At 53.5% G+C, this 27,976-nt stretch overlaps 1 protein-coding gene across 10 annotated transcripts in view; it reads right to left on the bottom strand.

Moving 5' to 3' along the window:
* The window catches only part of PTPRS (protein tyrosine phosphatase receptor type S), a 128,733-nt gene that overhangs the window by 52,389 nt on the left and 48,368 nt on the right, over positions 1–27,976 (bottom strand). For 5 of the 10 annotated variants that reach the window (XM_041460773.1, XM_041460775.1, XM_041460776.1 and 2 more), the window contains exons 3-8: positions 22,720–22,865; positions 21,697–21,838; positions 13,310–13,498; positions 10,041–10,049; positions 6,512–6,529; positions 4,029–4,139 (exon numbers count right to left, since the gene is read on the bottom strand). In XM_041460773.1, the coding sequence (XP_041316707.1) occupies positions 4,029–4,139; positions 6,512–6,529; positions 10,041–10,049; positions 13,310–13,498; positions 21,697–21,838; positions 22,720–22,865 (615 nt within the window). The remainder of the gene's footprint in view (positions 1–4,028; positions 4,140–6,511; positions 6,530–10,040; positions 10,050–13,309; positions 13,499–21,696; positions 21,839–22,719; positions 22,866–27,976) is intronic. The other 5 variants (XM_041460774.1, XM_041460779.1, XM_041460777.1 and 2 more) reach the window with 1 other exon arrangement.

The following is a 27,976-nucleotide window of genomic DNA, read 5'->3' as shown; positions in this document are numbered from 1 at the left end:
TTTTTTTTTTTTTTTTAATAGAACAAACATTTTTTTTTTTTTCCCTTTAAAAAGAGCCTTGGGACTGAGGGATGTTTTTTTGGCTACTGTTGGCATCCAAGTCAGAAGAGCCACAGCTGGTCTCTTCCCAGAGAATTCTAAGGAGTGCAGCATTTGGGAGTAGTACCCTGGTACCTACGGGGAGGGAGGAGACTCGGAAGGGGAGGGGAGAATACCAGCACTGAGGGTCCGAGCACTGAAATCTCAGCATTTTAAGAAAAAAAGAGAAGGACAGACAGAGAGAAAGAGAGAGAGAGAGAAAGAGAGAGACAGATACTGTGTCAATACTGCACTGGATTTCTCAAAAATCACACAGCTTTAATACCTGTGCCCTAGGAAAGCCACTCCTTTGGCAGCTGCTTGAGAGGTGAGGACGGGCGGGGAGAGGCATAGCCAGGGAAAGGGCTGGCATTCAGCTCTGCACAGGGAAGCACCAAGCACCACTGGTACCACTGACACACTGCAAACCCCCTGTTCGCTCTCCCATGTGCCTCAGCCGCTCGGGATGCACACATGGCAGGCAACAGGAGCTTCTTGGGGATAAACAGGGAGATGAGAAGAGGGAAAAGAGGCTTTTTCAGCTCCAATGTCACTGGCCAGATTGCTGGCTGCTGTTTGCAATAGCTGCAGCTGCCAGATGTGCCCCAGCACTGTTGCAGTGCCTGCACAGCTGCACTTCTGCTGCCACGCTCCTTCAGGAAGGAGGCTCTGCCTTGGCTGTGCCTGGCTGGGCTTTGAGGTGCCTGCAGCAGGCAGCAGTGCATAGATCCGGGAAGGGAGCAGGACAGTGGGACAGGCAGAGCCAGGAGGCAGCTGCCAGGCTGCCCTTCCCTCCCAGCCCTCCCAGGACGAGGTGTCACCTCCTCCATGGGATTCTGCCAGGCTCTGCCTGGCCACGGGCTCTCCAGGCACTCGTGGGTGCTCCAGCGTGGGATCTGGGATCAGCAGGAAGCTCTGTCAGCGCCACTGGGCTGGGCTGACTGCTCCTGGTGCTACTGGAGGGAACTGGGCAGTGACCATGAGCGAGCTCCCATGGCTGGGGAAGCCCCTGGAGCGGGGTCAGGGCTTTTCTTTGTGTGCAGGAGGTGGAACAAGAGCCACACCTCAAGAAATAAATAAGCAATAACGTGACCCAGGGTCTGCTCTAACTCTTGGAATGACCCCCTGGGTTCTCAACCATCTTTTCCACTTCCCAGATCCCTCCCTCCCCCAAAACAAAGGCTTGTCCCAAATAGCAGGGCTTCCATGGACAGGCGTTAGAGCTGTGTGACTCCTTTCCTCCTGGAGGGATTGAGGAGTTCAGTTACCACCGGGTGGGCAGGAACACTGGCTTCTCACAATGCGTTTGGAATAAACTACAGCACAGCATAACCAATCAAAACAGAAACAGGAAATCAAGAGAAAGCAAAAAACCCAACAGAACCAAAAATTTGGAAAGTAAGAGTAAATCCACTTCAAAGAAACCAGAATTGTATAACGAAAAGAAACTATACATATTTATATATCGAAAAAATAATTCATAATTAATTTAAAAAGTGGCATGCAAAGAAGATTGTTACATTCTCCTATCATGCATCAGGCCCAATGTCCAAACGGCAAGGTAACCATGACGACAAAGAAGTGCAAGAACTCAGCAACATTACCAAAGGATGCATAGAGAGGCCCACAATGCAACTCAACTCATCTCCGTGAGACCCGGGAATGCGCGGGTCTCGCTCATCTTAAAGATTTCTTGCTTTTTCTCTTTTCATTTTTTAAATTTTTTTTTTTCATTTTTTTTTTTTTTCTCTTACGAATGTAAAAATGTGGGTAAAGAAAGTAAAAAAGAAAAAAACCACACCAACCTTCTCGTAGCTCTGAGGGATGTTAAGGGGGTTTGATGCGGAACACAATGACATGAGGAGAAGAGAAAAATAGGGGAAACACAGAGAGAGTAAAAAAAGGCCTTCTCAAGGCTGTCAGCTGCAAATTGATTGATTTTTTTTTTCTCTTAACCAAAACAAAAAGAAAGGAAAAAAAATGAAGATAGTAACGACCCTCTTTCCTGCCTTCCTAGCGCTCCCCCTCCCATCCCTCTAAGCCCAAGCAAGCTCCGCAGGGCGGCCAGGCTGGGAGCAACCCTAGCTCAGAGCCAGCCCGCAGGGTGCTGAGCCCGGCCAGGATTCTCCCTCCTGCCTCGTGCTCCTCGGCAAGGGGAGCGGAGCCCCCCGGGCAGAGCAGCCCCCCGGGAGCAGCCCCGCTCCCCGCGCGCCCCCCGGCCCCGCACCCGGCCCTGCTCGCTCTCACTGCGCCTCGGGATGAATCAGGAGAACGGAAATCATCGGAAGAGGGAAAAAGAAAAGCAAAACCAAAACCAAACCATTTCCTTGCAATGTTCAAACTTACAACTCCTATCCCGGGTGGTCTATAGAGACAAGCGTGTTATGGGAGAAACAAGTCAATTGGAAACACAAGAGTGCTCGAGACTCTTTCAAAACAACAAAAAAAAAAACAAAAAAAAAAAAAAGGGAAGAAAAATGTGCATGAACTCTCCCTCCCACCAAAGCAAATCCATTTCAGAAATTTGTTACCTTTCCACGATATTAACACACAAGAAACAAGGAATTAAACAGCATGAAAAACACCCAAACCACGGGCCGAGCCGGCACACGCTGTGTTCTGCACTCTCTCGGCAGGTTAGTGCTGGTTTGCAGGCAGGCCCAGGTACACACGGCCTGACTGGGGTGGGAACAGGGCTATCACCTGGAGCCCTCTCATCCAGGTGTGGAGACAACACCCTGTTACAACCTTTGTCTCCTGGGCAGTTTCCGAGTGGCCAGAAAAGTAGAGGAAATTTATAAACAAAACAAGAATGAAAAATCCCCACATTTTTCCTGTTTCTTTTCTTTTCAGTTTTTTTTTTTTTTTTCTTTAAAAGAACCCAAACCATTCCAGCTAAGCTGTCTGCAATGGATTCAGCCCTGAATTAGTATTGGATCCAGATTGACACTCCCAAAAGCGGAGTTTCGGGGCCCAGGCGACAGGGCAAATTTCAAACGCAATTTTCCAGCTGGCCACAAAAGGCTATTTAAAAATTTAGCTTGGAAACATTAAATTATTAAAAGCCTTCTCTCCATGTGCATGTGATTTAGTGAGCGTGAGACACGAGAGAGAGAGAAAGAGAGAGAGAAAGGAGTGCACACAGGAGCATGGCTCTGCATTGGACTGCAGATTAACGTGAGTGTAGGTGGGAGGCGCCTCCTCTGTCGATGGGATGGAAATGGGAACAGTTTGCTGGGATGTAACTTTTCTTTTTTCCTCCCAACGGAATTTTTTTTTTTTTTTTTTAAATCGAGAAGGACCAGCCCTGCTCTCTCATTACCAAAAGGGCTTTTGCTGTGGAAAGATGTTAAACCAAAGCTACACGCAAAATATTACAGGTTAGAGAGATCAAAACAAGAGAAAGTGGAGAGGCTGCTGGCCCAAGGGTGGGAGAACATCGAGGGGACACGGAGCAGAAGCCAATCCCCTGTCATCTGTTCCCCTGCTGGGGGTGAAGGGGGCTCCCACCGAGGCAGGGATGGCTGCTGGTGTCTCCAGCTCTGTGCCCAGCGTGTGTGCCCAAGGAACCAGGGACAAATTACTGCTGGCAGAGGGAAAAGCAGCTGGGGCTGAGGGCAGCAGTGCCAACGCACCCTCCTGCTGCAATCTGGGGGCATCCAGGGACACAGAGGGGTGCTGCCCTCCTCTCACAGCCACAGCAGCAGAACTGAAACCCCTCTGGGATCCTTTGGGAGCAAGGGCCATTCTCTCTGCAGCGACGGGATTCTCTGCGGGCGGACCTGGCCGATTTCGGGGCGCGCTGCCTTGGGTCACGCTCGGGTGGGTGAGCCAGCCCTGCCCTGCGGCCCCACAGGGATGGGGGAGCAGAGGGGAAGCCCCGGGCTCGGGAGGGGTGGGGTGGGCCCGGAGGAGGGGGCTGAGTGCCGCTGAGCCGCTGTGCTCCCTACCTCTCACGTAAAGGTTAGCGGGGGACGAGTAGCGCACCCCGGCGCTGTTGCTGGCCACGCACTCGTACTTGCCCTGGTCCGTCTCCTCGCTGCTCTCGATCTGCAGCCCACCTGTGAGGGGAGAAGACACGGCAGCACAGACACATGGTCAGGGCTCTGCTGGCTCTGCAGGCAGGGCAGCAGCCCTGGATCTGCTGTCCCCCCCCCGGCTCAGGAGCGCGGAGCCCCCGCGGAGAGAAAATTTAATCCCCCCTCTGCAGCCAGTGTTGCTCTTTGTCCTGAACTCATCAGCAAAGGCACCAAGTTTTTGTGGCTTCTGCAATGCAGGCGTTCTGCACCAGAACTCCCGAAATCAGCCTCAATAATCCATATTACTGAGATCCCCAGAAATCCATCAGCAGGCAGTTGACTTTCCCTTGCTCAATTTGAAGCAGTGACCATAAAAGTGAAAGGCTTTGTCACCCACTGCCTGGGGAATTTCTATCACTGCTGCCTTTGTTTTGTGCCCAATACCTGCTCCTCAGGAAGCCAAGGGAGATAAGAGCCCTGTGAAAAGCACCTTACTGATAGTAAATATTCCCCAGGGAAGACCCTGTAAATACTGCATTGGAACTTCAAAATTGCCTGCATGGTTTACATCATCTGGGCCAAAAGGATTAAGGTTTTTCTTAAACTTGTATATTATTTCAGGCTACAAGAATATACCCAGAGCCCAAACTAAAGATTCCTGTCAGCAAATATGCAGAGAGATGCAGCATGGAACTACATGGAAGAAAATTGCCTCATTTACCTCAGAAGGCTTCATCCCTGCAAAACTCCAGTTAAAATACATACTACATAAATAATTCAACAGGCTCTCAAATGTTTTATGTATTAGGAGTACATGATTATACTACAGATATGGACAGAGCTCACATGTGGTAAGACTCTTAACTCCCATCTCTGGAAAAAAACCCCACCTAAATATGAAAACCAAACAATTCCAGCTCAGTGTAATAGTATTGATAAAATCTTAAGTGAGAGGAGTGCAAATGAGATCATTGTTGGTTGCAGATAGAGCCTTTTCAGGAAGGAAACAGCAGTGTGTTCACAGAGAGGACGCAGAGCTCACGTTCCTCTGCGTGTGCGCGGGTGGGAAGGATGCTGCTGGGGGGACGTGGGGCTGGGAGAGGATTTGGGACAGGGCTGGGGTGTGAGTGCAACTCCCCACAGCATCCCCTGTGCCTGGGAGCTCCCAAAGGCAGAACAGAGGGAATTAAACCCCAAAAAAACCCCACCCAGACCAGCAAACCAAACAAAATCCATTCCACAAGAATCTGCGGGTATTTCAGCACAACGGGAGTTAAAACCCAAACTGGCTGGAGCTTCCCACTGAGCACCCAGCTGAGCATATTTCATATGGAATTACAGCTCCAGCTCTGCTGTTGGGGAGCTCCACTTGGGTGGAAAGCTGCTGGTGAGTTTTCCCAGAAATTTCTGTTAATTTGGACAAATCTGTGGGTTGCTTCCATTGGTTCCAGATCCATTTTCTGCGCTGCTCATGAGCAACGCTGGTCTGAGGGTACCCAGGGGAGATGAAGCCTCACTGCAGAGCAGGAAGGGAACCAAGGACTGCAGTGGGCAGCTTTCCCTGGGGAGCAGGGACTCACCCCTCCCTCCCTGCCCGCTCCTCACCCCTGCTGGTCAAGGCAATGGCAGAAATGAGGCTGCAGAGAGGGTGAGGAGTGTTCACCACTTGTCAGGAGCCAACAGACATGATGTGTGAAAACGTAAATCTCACCTACAGCACCTCCTGTTGCTTTTGCCAGCAGAGAATTATGGAATTTTAAATGTGCTAGTGGAGAGTAAACCAAAGCAAGGTCTTCCAAGGGGTGCACACCCAATTCCTCCTGCCTTTCAGCTTGAGGTCAATTTTTGACTCCATTAAAGACACAGTGCAGAAGCTACTTACCGTGGATCTTCCCCAGAGAAATCTAAGGGTAAGAGATGGGGAGGAAGTGGAAAGAGGCTCTGGAGCCAAACAAATGAGTAGGCTGAGATGGTGAGTGCTGAAGATCTGCCTGAGCAAAGGACTGCAAAACTCATCACCACCAGCAGCTCGGGAGCACTTTGCACCAACCAAGAGAAAGTCCTAAGTATTTACCAAGCCTTGATAGCATTTAATGCTCGAGATAAACTTCAGTCCTTCATAGTCCTGGAGAGATTAGCTCTTAAAACTCTGCCATAAATCTGAGGCAGCGCAGCTGGAGACGTTGTTAGAGTAACAGTATCAGTATTACCAAGTGCACCCAGCAAACAAAAAAGGACATTATAACCATAGACAAAATAAAGACAGGTATAAAAAAAGAAATATCCAGAGGTGAAGCAGGACAGGAAAACGTAACAACAACACGAATCTGTATTGAGCACAGGGCAATGAGACGGGATCTGTGTGGAGAGAAGTGTTTGGAGAGTGGGTGAGTGAGTGAGCTGGGGTGTCTTACCTCGGATCGGTGTACCTTCTGCAAAGAAAACAAAGAAAATGAGTGAAATGACTGCAAAACCCCAAACACCTGCACTGCCCGTGGGAAAAGGACCTGAGTCAAGGAAGACAGTTCCCAGTAGGAAACTTCTTGGTCTGTCTCAAATTACAGGACACTGAAGAGGGCTTGGGGTACTTTAGTGGGGTGTCCTTTTCAGCAGCCCAATGCAGCTGGCTGTTTGCAGAGCTTCCCGAGGCTCCTGGCTTCAGTGGCTCCATTTTGGTGTAGGAATGCAAAGAAACCCCTCAGGTCTCAGCTAACATCACTGTTTGCTGCTCACTGGACACATGGGGACCCTGCATTTACGTTCCCCACTCTGGGGACCCCAGGGCTGTGTCAGCCCAGGCAGGCACAGGGACACGTGGGCACCTTGCACCACATGGAGCTGCAGGTTTGGTCCCACCTTGGCTAGCAAATCCCCAGCTCCAAACTTCAGCTCTTGGCCCAGACGTGTGAGCTCAGTGCATGTGCTGCTCAGGACCTGTGGCCATCCCCAGGGCTCTGCCCAGGGACTGAGGCAGGTCTGGGCATGAGGAGGTGACAGGGCTGCCTGTACCTCCTGCAGTGGCTCTGCAGCCACGCTGGGGCCAGCAAGGAGCTGTGTGGAGAGGACAGCCCTGCTGTTCTTGCCTGCTGGCTGCCTCTCCCTTGGGTTATTTTATTGTGAGCCCCTCCTGTTGTCTGCCAGTGCCCAGCCTCGGGCAGGGCTCCCAGGGGGGAGGCAGTGACAGTCAGGGCTGGAACCCCTGTCCCCCACCTGACCTCCTGGGCTTGCAACCAAACCATCTTCCTTTGAAAACACGGCAGGTCCTTTTGCTCACAGTGGCATTCAGAACTTATCAAAGAAGGGGATTAGTTGGTGGGTTTTTACCCCAATCCTGAGAACAGGGCAGATCCCGCAGGGCCGAGTTTTGCCTCTCGCCAGGGAGAGATGCACGAGCTGCTCTGCAGTGGTGACACTGCTGCCACTCTGCAGCACTGCCAGCCAGGGCTGCAGAGCACCTTAAATGACAAATACCAGCCTCTCACCCTCTCCTCTCCCCTGGGCAGGAACAGCAGAGTTATGATCCTGCTTTACACATGGGGAAAACCGAGGTAGAGGTGAAACAACCTGCCCAAGGTCACGGAGGGAAGAATGGCAGAGGCAAGAAGAGGAGTCAAAGCCTCCCCCGTGCCAATCTTCTGCCTCAATCACCAAAAACCCCTTCCCTCCTTATCCTTCAGCCCTGCTCATCCTTCTGCTGCGGTTCAGTCCTCCATTCTCAGGATAGAAGGTAAAAATATAGAGACACTAAGCAGAGTTCACCTTTATTTTTCAAAGGAGCTAAGGGAACAGAGGCATTATGGTGTTAGGGATTAGACTCTAGTTAGACTCAGCTTCTAGTTATGAGGTTAGGTTATTAGCTAGAGAAAAGTTAGCATCTAGTTAGGGTTAGGAACTAGCTAAGGTTAATGAAGCAGGTTGTTAGCTGTCAGGACAGAGGTTGGAGAGACAGCGCTCGGAGGAGGTGGGGGAGCATGGACTTGGGCACATCCCCACCCAGGAGCTGGCAGGAAGGTTTAAAAAGCAAGAGAGAGAGAGAGAAAGCAGCAAAAGGTTATAGATCAATTCAGTGGAAATAAAAACAGCCTCTGATCCATCCTTCTGTCTCAAAATTGGAGTGAAAATCTGCCATCTGTGGCACCAATATGGAACAAGGCTAATGGCAAGAGGGTAGAGAAGGGGAAGAGATCCCAACATCGCCCGTGGCTCAAAAGCTTCTCTGGCCTTGGCTAAGCCTGGCAGTTTCCTGCAAAAGTTCACTCTAATTGACAGCAGAAACATGCTGGAAGTTAGAGCTGTGCAAGCCCAGGCACACCATCAGCACCACCTGTGGTGTCACTGCAGGGTGTCACCCCTGCTCCCCCAGCACCGGCTCTGCCCTGGCAAGGGGCTGCCAGCAGCTCTGGGCACAGCCTGGCCTGGGGACAGGGCTCTGGCACAGCAGGCAGTGCCACCCTGCTCCCCAGCCCCAGCTGTGGCACAGGGAGGGGCAGGGCAGCTTTGGGACCATGCCCCACACCAGCACTGGAGTGAAACGAGCTGGAGCAGCCCTTTGGTGGGGCACGGACACAGATGGGAGATTTTCACTGCTGGAGTTTCACATCTAACCCGCTCCACGCTCCACACAGGGGCAGCAGGAGGGTGCTGCAAGAGGATATGACTGCATTAATTGTTCTGAGGGACTCTGACAGGTCCTGCAGGGTTTGACATGGGGCTGTAGGGGTGCAGTCAGTACCTGGCTTCCCTGGTGCCCTCTCCAGGGATGAGCACGTGCACGAGGCTGCCAGGGCCTGGGGCACCAGCTCTGCAGGAGGACTACAGGGGAAGAGCTCACACTGGATGCTGACTTTTGGAGTGAAAAGCTGGTTGTGAGATGCTCCATGCAGACTTTTCCCACTGCCTTGCACAGCCTCCCTGGCTCTCCTGATCTGCCTATCTAGGGCAAGTTCTGAGGCTGCATGAGCCCAGATGGCCAGCCCAGGGTTTAGCAGCAGAGGCAAAAGGCAGCTTAAAGGCCCTGCCTGTGGATTACAGAGGCCCAGGATGGTGCCAGGCAGAATTCCCTGTCAGGTGTCCCCCTGTGCCACTGGGGCTGGGGTCTGCTCTCCCACCACCCCCTCCCCTGCTTTCCCACACGCCCAGCTGAGCCTGGGCAGGAGGAGAGGACGACAGTCACCGTTGCCATGGCAATGCCAGAAAACATCCCCACCTTCTGTCAGGCCACGTGTGGGAACATGTGTGTGCTGGGCTGCTCTCCCCAGGGCTGCAGCAGCTTCTGCTCCAGCCAGCAGCAGCCACGGGGCTCTGCAGCTCTGCAGGGCTGCAGCCCCCTGTCCCGGACTAAGGGGGCAAAGGGGACCGGGCAGGGACAGGGACAGCAGCTCTGGGGCAGCTCCTGCCTCGCTGGGGCTGCAGGGGGCTCTTCCCTTCCCCAAGCCTCCCCCTCAGCCACTGGCCTGTGATTTACAGCTTCACTCTGGAGATGCTGCACCCCCTATTCTCTCTCGAAATGCCAATAACCCCGTTAGATGTGAAACTCCAAGACCTCCTGCAGGTGTGAACACAATTATCACAGTTCCAGGGTACAAGCTATTGTGTAATTGGGGAATTCCAGGACAACTGTTGCTAAGATACAAAAAAAAAAAATCTATCCAGTGTTAGGAGGTTCATATTTAGCTGTTATCTCTTTATATAGATAAATTAATTAGAATTATTATTACTATTCTTTTTATTTTTTTTTTTTGTAGCCTGCAATACCCCTGCAGAAATTAATTTAGAGGGCAGAGCATCCCTACTGAAAGAGTTAGTAGAAGAAATGCAGAGCATGCCTCTCAAGAAGCTGTTACAAAGGAATTAGTTTAAAGGGCAAGGGTTACAAATCTGCACATTAGCAGGTTTGGGGTTTTTTGGTTTGATTTTAAATTTTTTTTAATTGAACAAACTTACCAAAAGTCTCTGAATGTTAAATAAAAAGTGAAAAAAAAAAGAAAAGAAAAGCATGTTATAGCCAGTTATTCAGAAAACAGAAGACACACACAAGACACAAAGGTTTTAGTGCTGGAGTGCTGAGGAAGGTGGCTGAAGGCTGCCTCCCCTGTCCCCCCTGGATGGCAGCTGAGCAGAGGACACTGGCCTTGCCTTCTGCTTTAGATGTCCCAAGACAGGCAGAAATATTCCAAGGCCACCTAAACTCTTGTCCAGCGTGGATCTCTAAGGCTGAGGTGTCCATGATGTCTAAGAGAAGCAGGAGCCAGCCAGAGCTTCTTCCCATCCTCCTCTGACTGACAACTGAGCTTTGCACTCAGCCCAAGCCCCCAGGCATGACAAGATTTCCAACTGCTTGGCAATTTCATCTGGAGATGGAAAGGGGAAGCAGAAACACCCTCTGGAGAAAAACCACTGTGGTTAGTGATGTGCCACCCCTCTTGATGAGAGTGAAGCCCCAAACGGGTTCCTGGGATGCTGGGAAGATGATGACCCTGGTCTCAGAGGTCTGTTTGTATTGGCAGCCAAACACTCAGGCTGAACACAAACAAGAACCAAACCCCATCCCACAGATCTCCTTCTCTGACGTTTCACTTGTTCCCTTTAATGAGCTCATTTGCATATTTGCCACTAACCCAAAATTGATAAAAATGGAGTTCTTCACACCCCCTGTCCTCCAGCATGGCTTCATGTCCAGGGGGAATCTGGGTGTCTGTCCTGCCCTGTCACACACAGCTCATTCCTCAGAGGGAACAGTCACTAAATCCCAGACTGGTTTGGGTTGGAAGGAGCCTCAAAGCCCCTCCAATTCCACCCCTGCCATGGCAGGGACCCCTCCCACTGTCCCAGGTGTTCCAGCCCTGTCCAGCCTGGCCTTGGGCACTGCCAGGGATCCAGGGGCAGCCCCAGCTGCTCTGGGCACCTGTGCCAGGGCCTGCCCACCCTGCCAGGCACAACTCCTCCCTGAGTCCTCCTAAAGCAGTTAGCAGAACTTCTCCCTAAATCCTCCTAAAGCAGTTAGCAGAACTCCTCCCTAAATCCTCCTAAAGCAGCTAGCAGAACTTCTCCCTGAATCCTCCTAAAGCAGTTAGCACAGGTGCAGCTGTGCCTTACCCAGAGCTCTGCCAAAGCCCTGCCCGGGGTGTCACCTCGAGGACCTTGGCTGGAGTGCCACTGGTGGGGGACAGACCCTGATGCCACCAGTGCCCTGGTGTGTGCTGGTGCCACCCTTCTGTGGCAGAGTTTGTTTTCTGGAAAGATGAATGTATTAAATTGAGCTCTGACCATAGCAGCTCGAGCAAGCCTGGCCTCACTCACAATCCCATGCCCAAATCTGCCCTGACTCCCTTCCAGGGCCACAAGTGCTGCCACAGAGCACACCAAGGACCCCAAGGTCAACAGCCTGCACCTCTGCAGGCCTTTCTTTGCAGAACACACAAGGCCTGGGAGCCACGGAAGCAGATGGAACTGGAGGGCTGGGAAGTCCTGCCTGCCCGAGGATCTGCATCCCCGACACACAGGCAACAGGTTCGTGCCCTGAAGACTGCAGGGATGCTTCAGGGTTCCACCAGTTTACTAATTTAGAGCAGCTGTAAATGAGATTAAATCTCAGCAGGTATCTTCTGCTTATCAGAAGGGTCAAGGGTTCACTCTGAGGTTAATAAATTCACTGGAATAAAAAGGCTCAGGTGGCTTCAAGGAAAACACCAGATCAATCCGAGCCAAAGAGTAAAGGCATTCTAGCAAGATGATGAATGTATTAAAAATAATCTGCCTGTGCATTACTCACACTTCAGATCATGGTCACAGAGCATGATATAATTCTAGTTTACCTCTCATTATTTATGCTGAGTGATTTTTTTTATTTGCATTTGCCTCAGCTGTTATGATAAAACAGGGAGGTCAATCTCATCTGCGTTCGTGGGATTCAACAAGCCATTCTAATTCAACAAAGCAGTTTAAGGATCTGCTTGTGACTTTGCTTCACTGAACAAGGAGGCATTTATGCAGGTGTGTAAAAGCTGCATTAACTGGAGCTATGCTGAAGCCCACAGAACTTTGTGTAGAATCTTTACCAACCAGGGCAAGAGAAAAACCAGGTGCTGCCATGGCTTGCTGTGCAGATCCAGCAGGACAGTCAGAACTGATTTCTCCAGGGCCAGCAGAGATCTGGGCAGGAGCAGTTGGTTATCACTTTACTGAAGAACTTGTCAAAGGTCTAATATGAACAAATCAAGTCCAGCTGCCCAACCAAAGCCTCTGCTTTCCCTCTGCCTACAACACTGCCAAAGAATACTTAAAAATGAACCATGGACACCTTTCCTCTAGGCTGGGTCAAAGCAGTCAGCCCCAGCAGCTTGTGAAAAGGATTATTTCTTGGGTTAGTTTTTGTTAAAAGGTAGAACTTGCAAAACTTGTTTCATTTTTGCAGCTATCAATGGAAGTGTTTTATCAGTAGTACTCAAAAATAAGTCCACCTATGCCCTCCTTGCACACACTCTCACACAGAGAACTGGCAGATTGAACAAGTACAAAAACAGCTCCTGAAACGTGAATATTAAGAGATGTCACGTTGCCACGCACACAGAACAGCAAACAGAAAACAAACAAGAGAGACAGATGGACAAGCAGATGGGGAAGGATGGAAAACTGACAAGAGCCACGGAGCTGGGGTACATCTGTTGGTGGAGATGGACTCCACGGGCAGAGGCAGCGAGGGGTCACTCCGGAACGTTCCCAGGAGCTCTCCAGAGGCGGCTGCAGGGACATCCTGCACGATCCTGCTGCCCTTCAGCAGCAGCTCCCAGAGGCTCCTCTCACACCCTCGTGCTGGGCAGCAGAGGCTGCCTGAGCCACGGACCCTCCTCCAGGTGTGTGGGGCCTAAAGAGCCGTGTCTGCCAGAGCGGCTCTTTGTTCCTGTGCCAGTTCTTGCCCTGAGGAGCAAACCCTCAGCCCCATCCGGGCCCAGCTCCCCCTGAGCTCAACAGCACTGTGACCCAGGGAACTGTCTGGATGGGCACCACCCTGTTGTCATTCCCTCCATGCCAGCTGGGCAGCAGAGAAGGCCAGGAGGGCTCCAAGTGGAAACTCCAACCGCTCTCGGTGTAAGAACCAAAAAACCCAAACGCCCCAACCCACAGCAGCGGGCCGGCGTGTCCCAGCCCTCTCCTGTGCCTCAGGACCCTCCTCAGGCCCAGCAGCTCTCACCTGCTGCAGTGCCAGCCCTTACCTGATCTCAGCTGCTTTATCCTGCCGTTGCTGGCGCTGGGGTCCACGGGCAGGAAGTCCTTGAACCAGGTGATCTCGGGGTCGGGGTTGCCGCTGGCCGCACACAGCATCGTGGCCGTCCGCGTGCGCTCCACCACCTTCAGCTGCGGCCCCATGTCGATGTTGGGGAAGCCGGGAGGCAGCTGGTCCTCTGGGGGTGCAGAGCACAGGCAAGGGCTTCAGCAGGGGCCAGGGCTCGGGGAAGGAGCCCAAGGAAGGCAGCAGGCACTGCCCTGGGCTTCGAACGCCGAGGGCTCCGAGAGGGAGAGCACGTGGCACAGTGAGATTCACCAGCTTGGCCGTTTGGTGGGATTATGTCAGCGTCCCACGGGATTCTATGTTTAAGTGAAACCTTTTAAAACCCTTTGGGGAATAGTAGAATAGAATTAGAGAATCATTAAGGTTGGAAAAGGCCTCCCAGATCCCCAGGTCCCCCTGCCTGCTAAACCATGTCCTCAAGTGCCACGCCAAGTCATTTTCTGGACACATCCAGGGATGGTGACTCCACCAGGCAGTCTGTTCTGTGGTTATTCATGTCTATGTTCTATGTTTATTCACTCTTTCAGTGAATTGGTGTTTCCTGATACCCACCCTGAACAATCTGGAGCAACGTGAGGCCATTTCCCTTGTGCTATCACTTGTTACCTGGGAGCACAGACCACCCCACACCTCTGGTGAGGGGGCTGCAGGGAGGGAGAAGGTCCCTGCTGAGGTCCCTTTCCTCCAGCCCCCTCTCCTGCTCCTCTCAGGATTTGTGCTGGAGCTCTGCAGGGTGCCAGGAAGCTCTGCCCGGGCAGGGCTGGCACTGCTGGCACAGCAGAGGCTGTGTGGGGATCCCTGCACTGCACACAGCTCGGAGCAGCCACAGGTAACAGGGACCTTCCCCTCCAAACCTCACAGCAGAGCACTCTGCACGGGGAAACAATGGAAGAACCCACTGGGAAGGGCTGGGAGAGGAGAGGAGAATCTCCTCCTTAGCTGAGGGACCAGAGGGGACACACTCACCAACAGCACGCCAAGAGCTGCCAGCCAGGGTGTGATTTTTAGAGTCATTAATCCCCTCCCAGAACAGTGGCACCTCCTGCTCCTGCCAGGGCTGCTTTTGCCTTCTCTAACGAGGGTGAGGAGGGCAATCCCAACAATGCTGACTCATTTGTGGCAACACCTACCAAAGCCCAGTGCCTCCCCAGTGACATCTGACCCAGCCCCTCACTCCTGGGGTGGGAGGGCTGTCTCAGCTCAGGAACGTGCATTTCCCCCCAAAAACGTGTCTGGGGGAGGGCAGCTTGGAAGGAGGATGCCAGCAGCAGGCTGAGATTTGGGAGGGATCCTCTGTCATCTCCAATGAGCCGTGGCAGGGAATCACAGCCTTGGGAGTCTGTGGCAGGGAATCCATCCCAAAACAGGTGAGGGAACAGAAGGGAAATAATGCAGGGAATTAGAAAAAGGTGGGATTCTTAACAAATGAACATCCATCACAAGCAGCCCCCCAGTGGCACCGAGGTGGGGCTGGCCTTGGCTGGGAGCAGCCCTGCCCACTGCAAACACCCCCAGAGCTGCTTTCCTGGGGATGGCACAGGATGGATTAGGAGGAATGGAGCCAAACACAAATGGCACAACCCAGAGACAGCAGGACAAGGGAGAAACCCAGCGGTGGGTGCCTTTTCATGGAATCCCAGACTGGTTTAGGCTGGATGGGACCTCAGAACCTCAGAACCCACCCAGTGCCAGCCCTGCCATGGCAGGGACACCTCCCAGCCCTGCCCAGCCTGGCCTTGGCACTGCCAGGGATCCAGGGCAGCCCCAGCTGCTCTGAGCACCTGTGCCAGGCCTGCCCACCCTGCCAGGGAGGAATTCCTTCCTGGTATCTAATCTAAACCATCACTCTTTCAGTTTAAAGCTGTTTTGGTACATCTGAAGCACCTCTAAACCAGAATTTTGTATCCTAAATCGGGGCTGTTCACACACATCCACAGCTAGGGACTGAGCCAGCCCTCTGAGCTCCCTGGGCTGGGGCACTGCGGGACCCCCCAGCCCCCCAGCAGTGGTGTCAGGCCAGCCCAGGGGCTCTGGCATTGCTGTGCCTGTGCACAGCTCTCAGGCAGGCTTTAATGGCCCTGCCTCCCCTCCTCTCCTCGCAGCCGTGGGAGGGTGAGGAGCTGCATTGGCTGCAGATGACATCACCACTGCTCCCTGCTTCCCTCCTGTCCCTGGTGCTGCTGCACCTGCTGCAGCCCCTGCCCCTTCCTGCCAGGAGCCAACTGCTGCACGGAGGGAACGGCCTGTGCCTGCAGGGGGGGTAAATGTGTGTGTGTCTGTGTGTAAATGTGTGTGTGTGTAAATGTGTGTGTCTCTGTCTATGTCTCTGTGTCTGTCTCTGTGTGTGTGCACACACGTGTGTGTGTGTCTGTGTGTGTGTGTCTGTATGTCTGTCTGTGTCTCTGTGTGTGTCTCTCTCTCTGTGTCTGTGTGTGTGTGTACACACACATGTGTGTGTGTCTGTGTGCTGGGGGAGGCCAGCTACAACCATTATTACCCAGTGCTTCTAATTAAACAAACCCCTTCATCTCGCAGCACAACGTGCAGAATTCCTCTGAGTTTAATTAAAACAACCGCGACGAGAGGCGTGATCAGCTCTGAGCATCCCAGGCTGCTCCGACTGCAGCCTCACATTTCCTCCCTCCGGGAAGCAGAGCTGTCCGTGCCCTGCCAGCTGGGCTCCCTGTGACAGGCGGGCACAGCCCCCCTGCAATCCCCCAGGACGTGCACACCCGAGCCGTGCCCCCCTCGCTCACCGAGACACCCCCAGACCGCCCCGAGCAAACCAGGAATGGTTCTGGCTGGGAATTCTCCTCCTGAAAGCAGCCCAGGCAACTGCAGCAACAAAAGAACCAGACTCAGGCTGGAGATGCTTCAAGGGCACATCTGGGCAGCTGCTGCTGCTGCTGGGGCCGTGCTGGCTCAGGGGCCAAAGCTTTTCTGAGGTGCAGCTCCATCCCAAGGGAGCATCCCCACTCGTCCCTGCCTGAGCCCCAGCCCAGCTGCTGAAACACCTCAGTGCCCCACTGAGCACAGCAGAGAACGGGGCAGGAGGGCTGCAGAGAGGCAGGGAACAGAGAGCAGCACTTCAGCTGCCATTTCTAGTAAATCCCAGCCGGGGACATGTTCTGTGCCTGGGCCCAGCTCAGGCTGCCACACACAGCGAGGGTCCCCAGCCCCAGCCAGGGGCTGCTCTGCCCCCTGTCACTCTGCACGGTGGCAGCTCTGGGAGTAGCTAATTAGCTGTGCTGGAAATGAGGATGATTAAGGAAGATAAAGCGGGTGTTGCTGCTCTTTTTCCCGCAGGGTGTGCACAGTTGTTTAATAATTTAGAGGAGGAGGGTGTGAGCGTGAGCAGACGTGCCATGGAGTCGGTGCAGAAAGCCAGGAGGATGCTCTGGAGGGAACAGGAGGAGGGATTTCTCACTCTGCTCTGGAGGGATGGATGCTGGCTGGTCTCTACAGTCAACTGTCCTCATTCAGGGGGGAAGAAGCAGGAATACAGAGATGGAGCAGCTCGAGTGACACAAGTTTTAATCGGGATCAAAATCAAAATCCAGCACTCCTGAACTCGTCCCTGTTCCTTTCATTATGTTTATGAACACTAGAGCTGCCCTCTCCCCAGGCATCCTGGCACTATGTGCCTTGTGAAATCACATCAACAAGTTATTTCCACCCATGTGTCTGTACCTGTGTCTCAGTTCTGTTACTGCCCAGCCAAAGACGATTTTAATGCAGGGAGGAGTCTCAGTAATGTGCTCTGTCTGTTGGTTCCATTTCCTTGGAGCTGCAAGTTCCACTCTGAAAGCACTAAGAGCCTAACAATGCTATTAAAATGTGTGGGCTCACGGGCAGTAAATGCACCCTTAGGTATGTGTGCTGCACCCCAAACCAGCGCAGGCAGTGCCTGTGTTCCCTCACTAACGTGTCCCCAGGTACCCTCCTTCTACAGGCATCTCAGCTGAAATTACTTTGATGTTATTCAGCAGCTACAGAATTAATCTGCTGTCAATGTCACCCGATTTTCAGGTCACTACAAGAAAAGCAAAACAAGTCAAGTTTGAAGGAAGACTGCCAGGAATTTTCCAAATGGCAAGGTAACATTTCAGAGGGGGCAGCTTCCCTCTCCCATGTGCTCCCCTGGGACTCTCTGCTGAGCATCCAGAGCTGCTTCTTGTTTACCTTTTGTGATTTAAAGCCAACAATTACAAAAAAACCCAACAAACCACAGGGATCTTGCTAGAACTTTACATATTCCCACACCAGATGTGCTCTTGGAGGAGGAAATGTGTGAGGGAGATTTCAGGCTGGAATTGTTAAAGACATGTCTGAATTCTTCACGAAAGGAAACCAAGAGGAAAACACTAAAAGCTGTGGAAGTCTGTCCACAGCAGCCCCAGTGGGAGCCCAGGAGGGAGCCCCCCAGCCCTGGCTGTCCCACAGCCCCTCTCCCCTGCCCTGCAGAGCACTGCCCAGCACGCTGCGAGGGCTGGGGCAGGACACACCAAATTCTGCCCCCTCACACTGAACTGGACTAATCACTGGGGTTTGTGCTGCATTTACTAATGACTCACAAGAGTTACCCCACAGAACTCCCTCCAGCTTCCACAGAGCAAAGACCTGAGCCAGCCTGGTCCCTGTTTGAGACCCAGCCCATGCCTCGCACAGCTCAGAGGGGTCCCTGTCCCCTGAGCCCTCTCAGCTCTGGCAGCACAGGAAAGCCTCCACAGCCCCTCTCAGGCTACTAAAGATGTGAAGGAAAGGATAATCTGCATACAGGAAGTAATAATAATCATCATAATACAGACAGAGCTGACAGAGATGTAAATGCAGACACAGATGGAATCCCAGGGGGGTTTGGGACAGAAGGGACCTCACAGCCCACTCATCCCACCCTTCCACAGTCCCAGGCTGCTCCAGCCCTGTCCAGCCTGGCCTGGGACACCTCCAGGGATGGGGAGTCCACAGTTTATCTGTCTGTAACACCCCAGGAGATACAGACACAGACACAAATCCCCTCCTCGGGAGTGGGCAGCTTAGAGAATCCCCACCAGCTGTGTGCCAAGGACCTTCCTTCCTGCCCAAGTTACAACGAAAAACAACAGCAGCTGGAGTCAGAGACAACTGGAAAATGCTTCCCAAATCCACTTTCTGTCCTTTCCTGCGAGCTCTGCAGGAGTCAGGTTTGCATCACTCTGTCCAGCCAGCTGTGGGAAGAACAGCCAGTGTCCACAGCCCCAGCAGACTGGGATCCCAGAGAGGCAGAGCAGGAAGGACAAGGCAGCCAGCAGAGCTGCTGAGAAGGGACTGAGCGAGTTGAACAGTGTCCATCACAGCTCTGCCTCTCAGGAGCTCCCCAAGGTTTCCTCTCCTGCAGTTTCCTGTTTTCAAGGGAAGGCAGTGTGGGTTTCTACCAGGGTCTGATCCAGCAGTGACCATGTGCCCAAGCAAGAGGGGCTTATGCTCAATCCCTTCAGCAGCTGCATCTAGTAGGGAAGAGTATATTGTTTTCTCTTCTGAAAAGAGGAAATATTTTCTGTGTTACTTGCTGCTAGGAGAGTGCACTGGTGTCGAGGAAATGCTGCAGTGCTGGTGCAGGAGGGTACCCACAGGCATGTCTGGGATCCCAGCAGCAGGCAGCAGGCTGCACGGCTCCCCCAGAGCCCCCCGTGCTGCTTGCAGCAGCTGGGCTCAGGTTTCCACTCTCCAGAGTGTGCCAAGTAACAGGTTCTGCAAATGACAGCTCCCATCCATCTCCAGGCTGGGGAGCAGCCCCCTCTCTCTGCTCAGCATCACTCTGCAAGTGAGAGCAGAGACAGGGAGGAGGAGGCTGAGCAGGGAGAGAAAAGACAAACAGGAGAGTGGGTGAGTGCAGAAGAGGGGAGGAACAGGAGAGGAGAAGATGCCAACATGCTCACTTTGTCATTGTGCAGATCAGTGCATTTGGCTCAGTGCTTTTAACTTTCCCAGCACTTGAAAACACAGATAAAGAGGAGACAAACTCTGCTGTGTGAGAGCTGAGGAGTGAGGGAGGATGGAGTAACTCCAGCTGGGAGACAAGGGGGGGGATATGCTACAAAATCTGCTCCCTTGATGCTCTTAGCATGGCCTTGGCCCACCCTGCAGGGAATTCCTGCTCCCTGATGCTCCATGAACAGGCACCCCCAGGGCTCCAGGACACCCCAAACCCAGCAGGCAGACAGAGCAGGGCAGCTGTGAGAGCAGAGCTACACTCAGAGGTGGCTTGCTCAGCCCCTGTGCTGTCAGCTGTCCCTGGCTGATGAGGATGATGCTGATCCCAGCAGGAAGAGCTGCACAAGGACACGGACAGAGAGCCCTGCTCCCTCAGGATGGTCCCTGAGCTCAGCTCACCCCTGGGTCAGTCTCCACAACTCCCTGCTAGGAGCTTGTGGCCAGCTGGGATCGGGCTCTGCTCCCAGGCAACCAGAGAGGGGAGCACAAAACAGCTCAGGATGGGCCAGGGCAGGCTCAGGGTGGACACCAGCAGGAATTTCTCCATGGAAGGGGTGTCAGGCCTTGGAAGGGGCTGCCCAGTTGGAGTGCCCATCCCTGAAAGTGCCCAAGGAACAATGGACATGGCCCTCAGTGCTCTGGGTGGGGACAAGGTGGGGCTGGCTCCAAGGCTGGACTTGGGGACCTTGGAGGCCTTTCCAGCCTCGATGATTCAGAGGTACAGTGACCCCACACCCTGCAGCTCACTGCTGCTGGGCAGTGCATGAAAAGCACTGAAGGCAGCTGGAGGAGAACCCTCCCCTGCCACTGCCTGCAGCTCAATTCAAGGGGTACAAGCTTTGAATAGGACTGCAGGGGCCCTTCTCCCAGCCTGTCACAGCTCCAAAGGAATTCATGGAATAAGTGTGAAGAATAAGGCTCCCACCCTCTGGGATAAGCACAGTTAGAGACACTCCTGTCACACTGCACCGTTCCAAGCTCCTGACAGCTCCATCCCACCACCTTCCTCCAACAGAAGGTTAAATGCCATGCCAGGCACAGGAGCTGCACACACATCGAAGGCACCTACACAAATCTGTCAGGCATGACTGGACCACGGCCCCCACGCTCCCAGGCAGCCAAAATCCTGACAGCACTGAGCCCACAGCAGGGATATTCCCAGCTGGAAAGGGAGGCTGGGGGCTTTGCCTTGTGCCCCTCATGCCTGGTGTGGATTCCCTGCTGCACTCTGGGGAGTCACACACCGATTTTGCAGGGCACTGTGAAGGATGTGCTCGCTGCCTGTTCAAACACAAATATCCAAAAGGATTTGAGCTGCTCCTGGGGGGAACACTGGAATTGCTGACTGGCCCATAGGCAGAGCTACCCCTTGGCCCTGTGGGGCTCCTGCCTGGAGCTCCTGGAATTGCTGTTAGTCTTGTTCACTGCAGAGAGAAGGGCTTTTACTGCTGCTGCCACTCAAACACCCATGGCTTCATCCACAGCCAACCAAATTCCCCTCGGGAGCTCTCGGGCAGCTCTCCACCACCCCATTCCTGCCAGGATCACCTGCACTGCCCTGTGGTTTGAACAGAGAACATCACTGATGGGTGTTCCAAACCCTACAACGGGTCAGTTTTAGCAGCCAGCCTCGCTCAGCACTTCACACAGTGATTTTAGGGATCTCCAGGGCAATAACAGCAAACATCCAGAGGCATCCAGAGCAACAGCAGATTGTTCCCTCCCCCACATCCAGTTCAGGGAGCATATTTCAAACAGATGACATGAGGGAGGCATCCATGTAAACATCCTCTGTAACGGGGACAAGTGGGAAAAAGAACCAGAACAAAATGGAGAATGGAATTGTTTCCCTGGAGAGTGCACAGAGCCAAGGACCTCTGGGAAGAGGGGAGAAGCCCAGAAAGGCACAATAGGTGTCCTGCACAAGGAAAAACATTTGCACTGCTACCAAATGTGTGAAAGCCCATGCAGACCCATAACCACCTTAACCCCAGCCCATTCAGAGATTCCTCAGTGAAGGTTTTCCTGGAGCTACATTTCTGTGTGTGTAATGGGGAGCTCCTGGTGCTGCTCCTAAACCTGGGGAAGGAATTTTTGGAGGTGAGGAAGATCACAACAATAATAGGATAATTCAGGTAGGAAGGAACCCCAGCACATCATCATCAAACCTCCTGAAGTGAGGTTGGTTCTGTTTCCTACACAGCAGTTTTACGTTCTGGGGTAAGAACAGCAAAGTGATCTGATGGGTCAGAACAAACCAAACCAAGCCCAGGAGGATTTTGTACCTTAGCCATGGATTTTTGACAGCCTTCCCACCCAGCTGGGCTGGTTCTTTACCTCGGAGGACGGTGAGCTTGGCGTGGACAGTGACCTCCCCATGAGGGTTCTGAGCAACACACTCGTAGATGTTCTCGTCCCGGGGGGTCCGCAGGGGCTGGATCCTCAAAACAGCACCTGCACTCTCATCAAATTCAATGGTCTGGGGACAGAGAGACACACACATGGTCAGTGCCCTGGGAGGAGACCCCAGACCCAGGCACACACCCACTGCAAAGCCTCCAGCAGCCCCCTCAGCCCCCCACGTCCCCCCCACGGTCAGCCTGGCTCTCCAGCAGCTCCAGGTGGCAGAGCTGTCCCAGCCAGACCCTGCCAGTGGCCACTGACCCACCAAAGCCCCAGTGTGCATCCCAAAGGCTCTGAAAGAACGAGCCACAGTGATGGGGTGGGGGGGGCTCAGAGCACAACTGGGGTGAAGGAGGACAAAACAGACCAAAGGAAAACAGAATAAAAATGGACTCCTGCCTTGTTCCTCCATCTGCAGGGGCAGCTGACACCACAAAGCTCCTCTGAGCACACAGCTGCCTGGCAGGCCTGAGTCCCACAGCAAATTCCACAGGATGACCTCCCAGTCCTTGTTCCTCTGCTCTCATTTCTATCTAAACAATGCCAATTGCTTGGGTCTGGTTGCCAACAACTGCAGAGTTTACTCCAGGCTGTCCCAGGATCAAATGCTGAGCCCCAGATGGGTATGAAGGTGCATTTACAGAGCTGAAGTAGCACCAGCTTAGCTGGGGTTTCTCAGGAAAGCAGGAAGTTATTCTATATCCCAGGAAGGAGAAAAACCCAACAAAACAAAATAAAAATCCTCAATAACATAATTGAGCCAAGCTCCCTCTTGCTTTGGAACAAACCCAGCTGTTGACATGGCCAAGAGCTTGCATTTCTCTCCTCCTGCTGTTAAAACTCCTCCCCTTCCAAATTTCCCTTTATTATCAGGTCTGAGGGTGGCCCAGAGGAGCAGGGGCTGCTTTGTGTCAGTCTCTCTTCACAGAGACACCAGCTTGCAAGGACATCTCTTACCTCGAACCTCTGAGAGTTCACTTTCTTCCCTTTCTTGTTCCAGGTGACCCTGGGCTTTGGGTCTCCAGTGGCTTGGCACACGAAGGAGGCCACCCCTCCTGACACACCAATTTGGTCCACAGGCTTTTTAATGAACACAGGGGGACCTTGAGGACAAGAAGGAAACATCATCAGTGGCAGTCTCAAAGACAAACTCTAATAAACATGGTTTGTAATTAACAGTAGTGTGGCTGCTGCTATTCTTAATGATCCCAGTTGAAATTAAACCTCTTGGCCTTTTTCAGAACAGCCTTTACCTCCACTTTACATATGAAGCAGCTCCAGCAGAAAATGATTAAGGGCCTGATCCTACAAAGAGATTTCAATGTTGCAAAACCTCTTTTAGTCCTGAAAAGTGGACTTTTAAATTGTTTTGTACAGGGGAAATTGCCCTTGTAAAACCCATCTAATGAGCATCACCAAAAACTGGTAGAGCTGAAAACAACACTTAGAAATAGTGAATTGCACTTCCCAGCTCCTTGGAGATGACCAAAGCACCAAGGAACAGGGAGGATTTACAGGAACAAAGGCAGGGAAGGGGAGAAGGTGGGAGAAGGACCATGAAAGAGATGGAGCAGGAGCTGGCACACAGAGATCCTGAGGACAATGGTGCCAAAGAGGCTGCTGCCAGTGAAATCCCCTTGGTTGTGGCACCTCTGCTTTCCCCTGCAAGTCCCAGGTGCATTTACACAGCGACCCCTCAGAAGAGGCAGTTTGATGGGGCACAGCCCCCAGCCCAGAGCTGTGATCAGCTCAGAACCACCCAGCTGTCCAAGCCCAGAGCAGAGCCCACCCCGTCCCCTCTGCTCAGCACCAGACTCCCAGGAAAGACGTGGAATTCCTGCTGCTGCAGGAGGGAGCCACGGTCTCCTTCAGCCTCCTCTGAGAGCAGCAGCAGTGCAGCAATGCCTCAGCCCACAGAACCACAGCTGAGCCCAGAGCACCTCAGCCCCTCCCTGGTTCAGCACCATCCCACTGCCCTCAGAGCACCTCTGCAAGGATGCCAGGGCTGCCAGGGCTCTCTGGGGTGCCAAGGGCCAGCAGCATTTGTGCAGAGCCCACAGTGCCTCTGGGAATCCTCCTTCCGCGCTCTAACCTGCTCTCCTTGAACGGCTTCCTCTCGTCTAGTTAGTTTAAAATTTATTGAAATATTTAAATCACAAGGCCACAGCTGTCTTCAAATAAAATCACTCAGATCATAAAGTTGCCGTCTGTTTTCTTGAGAAAGGCAGAGCACGTGACTGCCATGTGTGTATTTATCCCTTCATACACAAGGGGCTATAAAATAAGATGCAAAGAGCCTCCCACAGGGCTCGACAGGAGGGCAAATGGCAGCTGGGGAGAAGTCTCCAGGGTCTTTTAGGGGTCAAGAGACAAAAGGAAGCCTTCTCCCCTTCCCTGCCTGGCGTGGCCAGCAGTATATAAATAAAAGGCACCGAGCAAGCTCATGTGATGCAATCAAGCATTTGTTTCCATGCTGGAGGTAAATACAATTTGCTGGAGCTGTTTACGTCCCACCGAATGCCGTGTGTACAAAGCAGCGCATTTATAAATATCCAAATCTATATTTAGAGGTCAGAGTCTTCTTTGCAATGTTACAGCTAAAGGTTATCAAGCAAGTCCCGCTGGAGGAACTGGCACTGGGGGATCTGTCTTCCATCTGAGAAAGGTAAAACCCGAACTTTGCTCCAGGCTAAGATATAAATGCTCACTCTGCCCCTGACTTCCTTCCTGCCCTCACCTCCGCTCGATAGCTGAAGAGTTTGCAGAAGTCAATTCTGAAGGTACAGCTAAAAACATCCAGGGCTTTTAAGAACACTTTATTGATGCAAGTTCATTTCCTAAAATAAAAGCCCCTAATAAACCTTAATGTCACGTATACATTTAAATGGGTGCAGGCTGCACGATGAGAGCTGAGACGAGGAGAAAAACAAGGTTCTATTTCCGTCCTGAAGAACGGGATGGGGCTCCAAAAACCACTGCATCTGGGGCCACTGCTCAGCATCCCTTGTTGGGGTCTGTGTGTGGGTGAGGGGGCAGCTGAGCAGACTGTGCAGGGGATTTTCCTGAGCTCCTGCAACTCCCGTGCCTGCAAGGGACTCTGTTAGACACGCGGAGCCAAACAAAAATCCCCAGCACCCAACCTACTGGATCCTACTACTCACTTGGAAAACGGGTGAGAATCAGAGCTAACCCGTTGGTTTGAAAATTGCCCAAGCCTCTGAGCTGCAGATTTGATTCCTCCCTCCTCGTGCTCCCCCAGCCACTGCAGCATTTGTCTCCAGCCCACGCCGAGCACTGAGCATCCCCCTCCTCTTGGGGGGAGAGAGCCAGGACCACCAGGCATGGTGCTGGTGACCCAGGACGTTGGGAATCCAGGGGGCTGGGAATCCAGGATGTTGGGAATCCAGGACATTGGGAATCCAGGGGGCTGGTGATCCAAGGTGCTGGTGACCCAGGACATTGGGAATCCAGGACATTGGGAATCCAGGGGGCTGGTGACCAGGATGCTGGTCATCCAAGGTGCTGGCGACCCAGGGGGCTGGTGATCCAAGGTGCTGGTGACCCAGGACATTGGGAATCCAGGACGTTGGTGACCCAAAGCTGGGGCCAGCCCCTCTGTGCTGTGGGGCAGCCTCAGCTCTGCCCTGCCAGGCCCAGATCAAAGGGAAACACAAGGTGAGAGCTCAGCCTGGAGCTCTGCCAAGGGCCCTGGGAGCCCCCACGGGCAGGGACAAGGTCCATGTGAAGCCCCACCAGCCCACTCGGAGGTGCTTGCCCTCGTCTGGCAAGACTGCAGGAGCACGGCTTTAAATAAATAAATAAAAATCAAAGAAACACATTTTCCAGACAACATACTGACAGTCCAGGGGATTTTATAGCACTTCACCAACCTTCCCACACGGATAGCTGAGAACAAGCCAGGTTTGGAAAGGCTGAGTCTGAGTTCCAACAGTCCAGTGGTCACAGAGATAATTTTTCCCCCTTTCTCTGCTTGCAAAGTAGAAAACCCCCCTTTCTGTGCAGTATCAAAATAGGAATGGAAAAATCTGGAGCTTAAAAGAATTTTCCTACTACGAGAGGCTTCCTGCAGGGTCTGGGTCTCCAGAGGGAAGGCTCGCTGCTGTGTACCTGTGATCCTGCTCCACAGTTAATGGAAAGCCATCAAGCCAAACCCCAGCTCTCCCTGCTGCCCACCGCCCACACACTTCCCAAAAGCAGCAAGGGCCAGGCTGGAGAGCTGCCACGGGCTGTGGGGAGCAGAGAGAGAGAGAGAGAGAGATCCCTCCTGGTTCCTTTGTCCTGGGACAGAGACAGAGAGAGATCCCTCCTGGTTCCTTTGTCCTGGGACAGAGAGATCCCTCCTGGCTCCTGTGCCCTGGGACAGAGACAGAGAGAGATCTCTCCTGGTTCCTGTGTCCTGAGCTCCACGGGGACACAGAGAGATCCCTCCTGGTTGCTGTGCCCTGGGACAGAGATCCCTCCTGGTTGCTGTGCCCTGGGACAGAGATCCCTCCTGGTTGCTGTGCCCTGGGACAGAGATCCCTCCTGGTTGCTGTGCCCTGGGACAGAGATCCCTCCTGGTTGCTGTGCCCTGGGACAGAGATCCCTCCTGGTTGCTGTGCCCTGGGACAGAGATCCCTCCTGGTTGCTGTGCCCTGGGACAGAGATCCCTCCTGGTTGCTGTGCCCTGGGACAGAGATCCCTCCTGGTTGCTGTGCCCTGGGACAGAGATCCCTCCTGGTTGCTGTGCCCTGGGACAGAGATCCCTCCTGGTTGCTGTGCCCTGGGACAGAGATCCCTCCTGGTTGCTGTGCCCTGGGACAGAGATCCCTCCTGGTTGCTGTGCCCTGGGACAGAGATCCCTCCTGGTTGCTGTGCCCTGGGACAGAGATCCCTCCTGGTTGCTGTGCCCTGGGACAGAGATCCCTCCTGGTTGCTGTGCCCTGGGACAGAGATCCCTCCTGGTTGCTGTGCCCTGGGACAGAGATCCCTCCTGGTTGCTGTGCCCTGGGACAGAGATCCCTCCTGGTTGCTGTGCCCTGGGACAGAGATCCCTCCTGGTTGCTGTGCCCTGGGACAGAGATCCCTCCTGGTTGCTGTGCCCTGGGACAGAGATCCCTCCTGGTTGCTGTGCCCTGGGACAGAGATCCCTCCTGGTTGCTGTGCCCTGGGACAGAGATCCCTCCTGGTTGCTGTGCCCTGGGACAGAGATCCCTCCTGGTTGCTGTGCCCTGGGACAGAGATCCCTCCTGGTTGCTGTGCCCTGGGACAGAGATCCCTCCTGGTTGCTGTGCCCTGGGACAGAGATCCCTCCTGGTTGCTGTGCCCTGGGACAGAGATCCCTCCTGGTTGCTGTGCCCTGGGACAGAGATCCCTCCTGGTTGCTGTGCCCTGGGACAGAGATCCCTCCTGGTTGCTGTGCCCTGGGACAGAGATCCCTCCTGGTTGCTGTGCCCTGGGACAGAGATCCCTCCTGGTTGCTGTGCCCTGGGACAGAGATCCCTCCTGGTTGCTGTGCCCTGGGACAGAGATCCCTCCTGGTTGCTGTGCCCTGGGACAGAGATCCCTCCTGGTTGCTGTGCCCTGGGACAGAGATCCCTCCTGGTTGCTGTGCCCTGGGACAGAGATCCCTCCTGGTTGCTGTGCCCTGGGACAGAGATCCCTCCTGGTTGCTGTGCCCTGGGACAGAGATCCCTCCTGGTTGCTGTGCCCTGGGACAGAGATCCCTCCTGGTTGCTGTGCCCTGGGACAGAGATCCCTCCTGGTTGCTGTGCCCTGGGACAGAGATCCCTCCTGGTTGCTGTGCCCTGGGACAGAGATCCCTCCTGGTTGCTGTGCCCTGGGACAGAGATCCCTCCTGGTTGCTGTGCCCTGGGACAGAGATCCCTCCTGGTTGCTGTGCCCTGGGACAGAGATCCCTCCTGGTTGCTGTGCCCTGGGACAGAGATCCCTCCTGGTTGCTGTGCCCTGGGACAGAGATCCCTCCTGGTTGCTGTGCCCTGGGACAGAGATCCCTCCTGGTTGCTGTGCCCTGGGACAGAGATCCCTCCTGGTTGCTGTGCCCTGGGACAGAGATCCCTCCTGGTTGCTGTGCCCTGGGACAGAGATCCCTCCTGGTTGCTGTGCCCTGGGACAGAGATCCCTCCTGGTTGCTGTGCCCTGGGACAGAGATCCCTCCTGGTTGCTGTGCCCTGGGACAGAGATCCCTCCTGGT

This window comes from Pyrgilauda ruficollis, unplaced genomic scaffold, assembly GCF_017590135.1.
Source record: "Pyrgilauda ruficollis isolate IOZ18807 unplaced genomic scaffold, ASM1759013v1 scaffold148, whole genome shotgun sequence".
Lineage (NCBI taxonomy): Eukaryota > Metazoa > Chordata > Aves > Passeriformes > Passeridae > Pyrgilauda > Pyrgilauda ruficollis.
The sequence above is the reverse complement of the archived record's forward strand: the minus strand, read 5'-3'. Positions and strand labels throughout refer to the sequence as shown.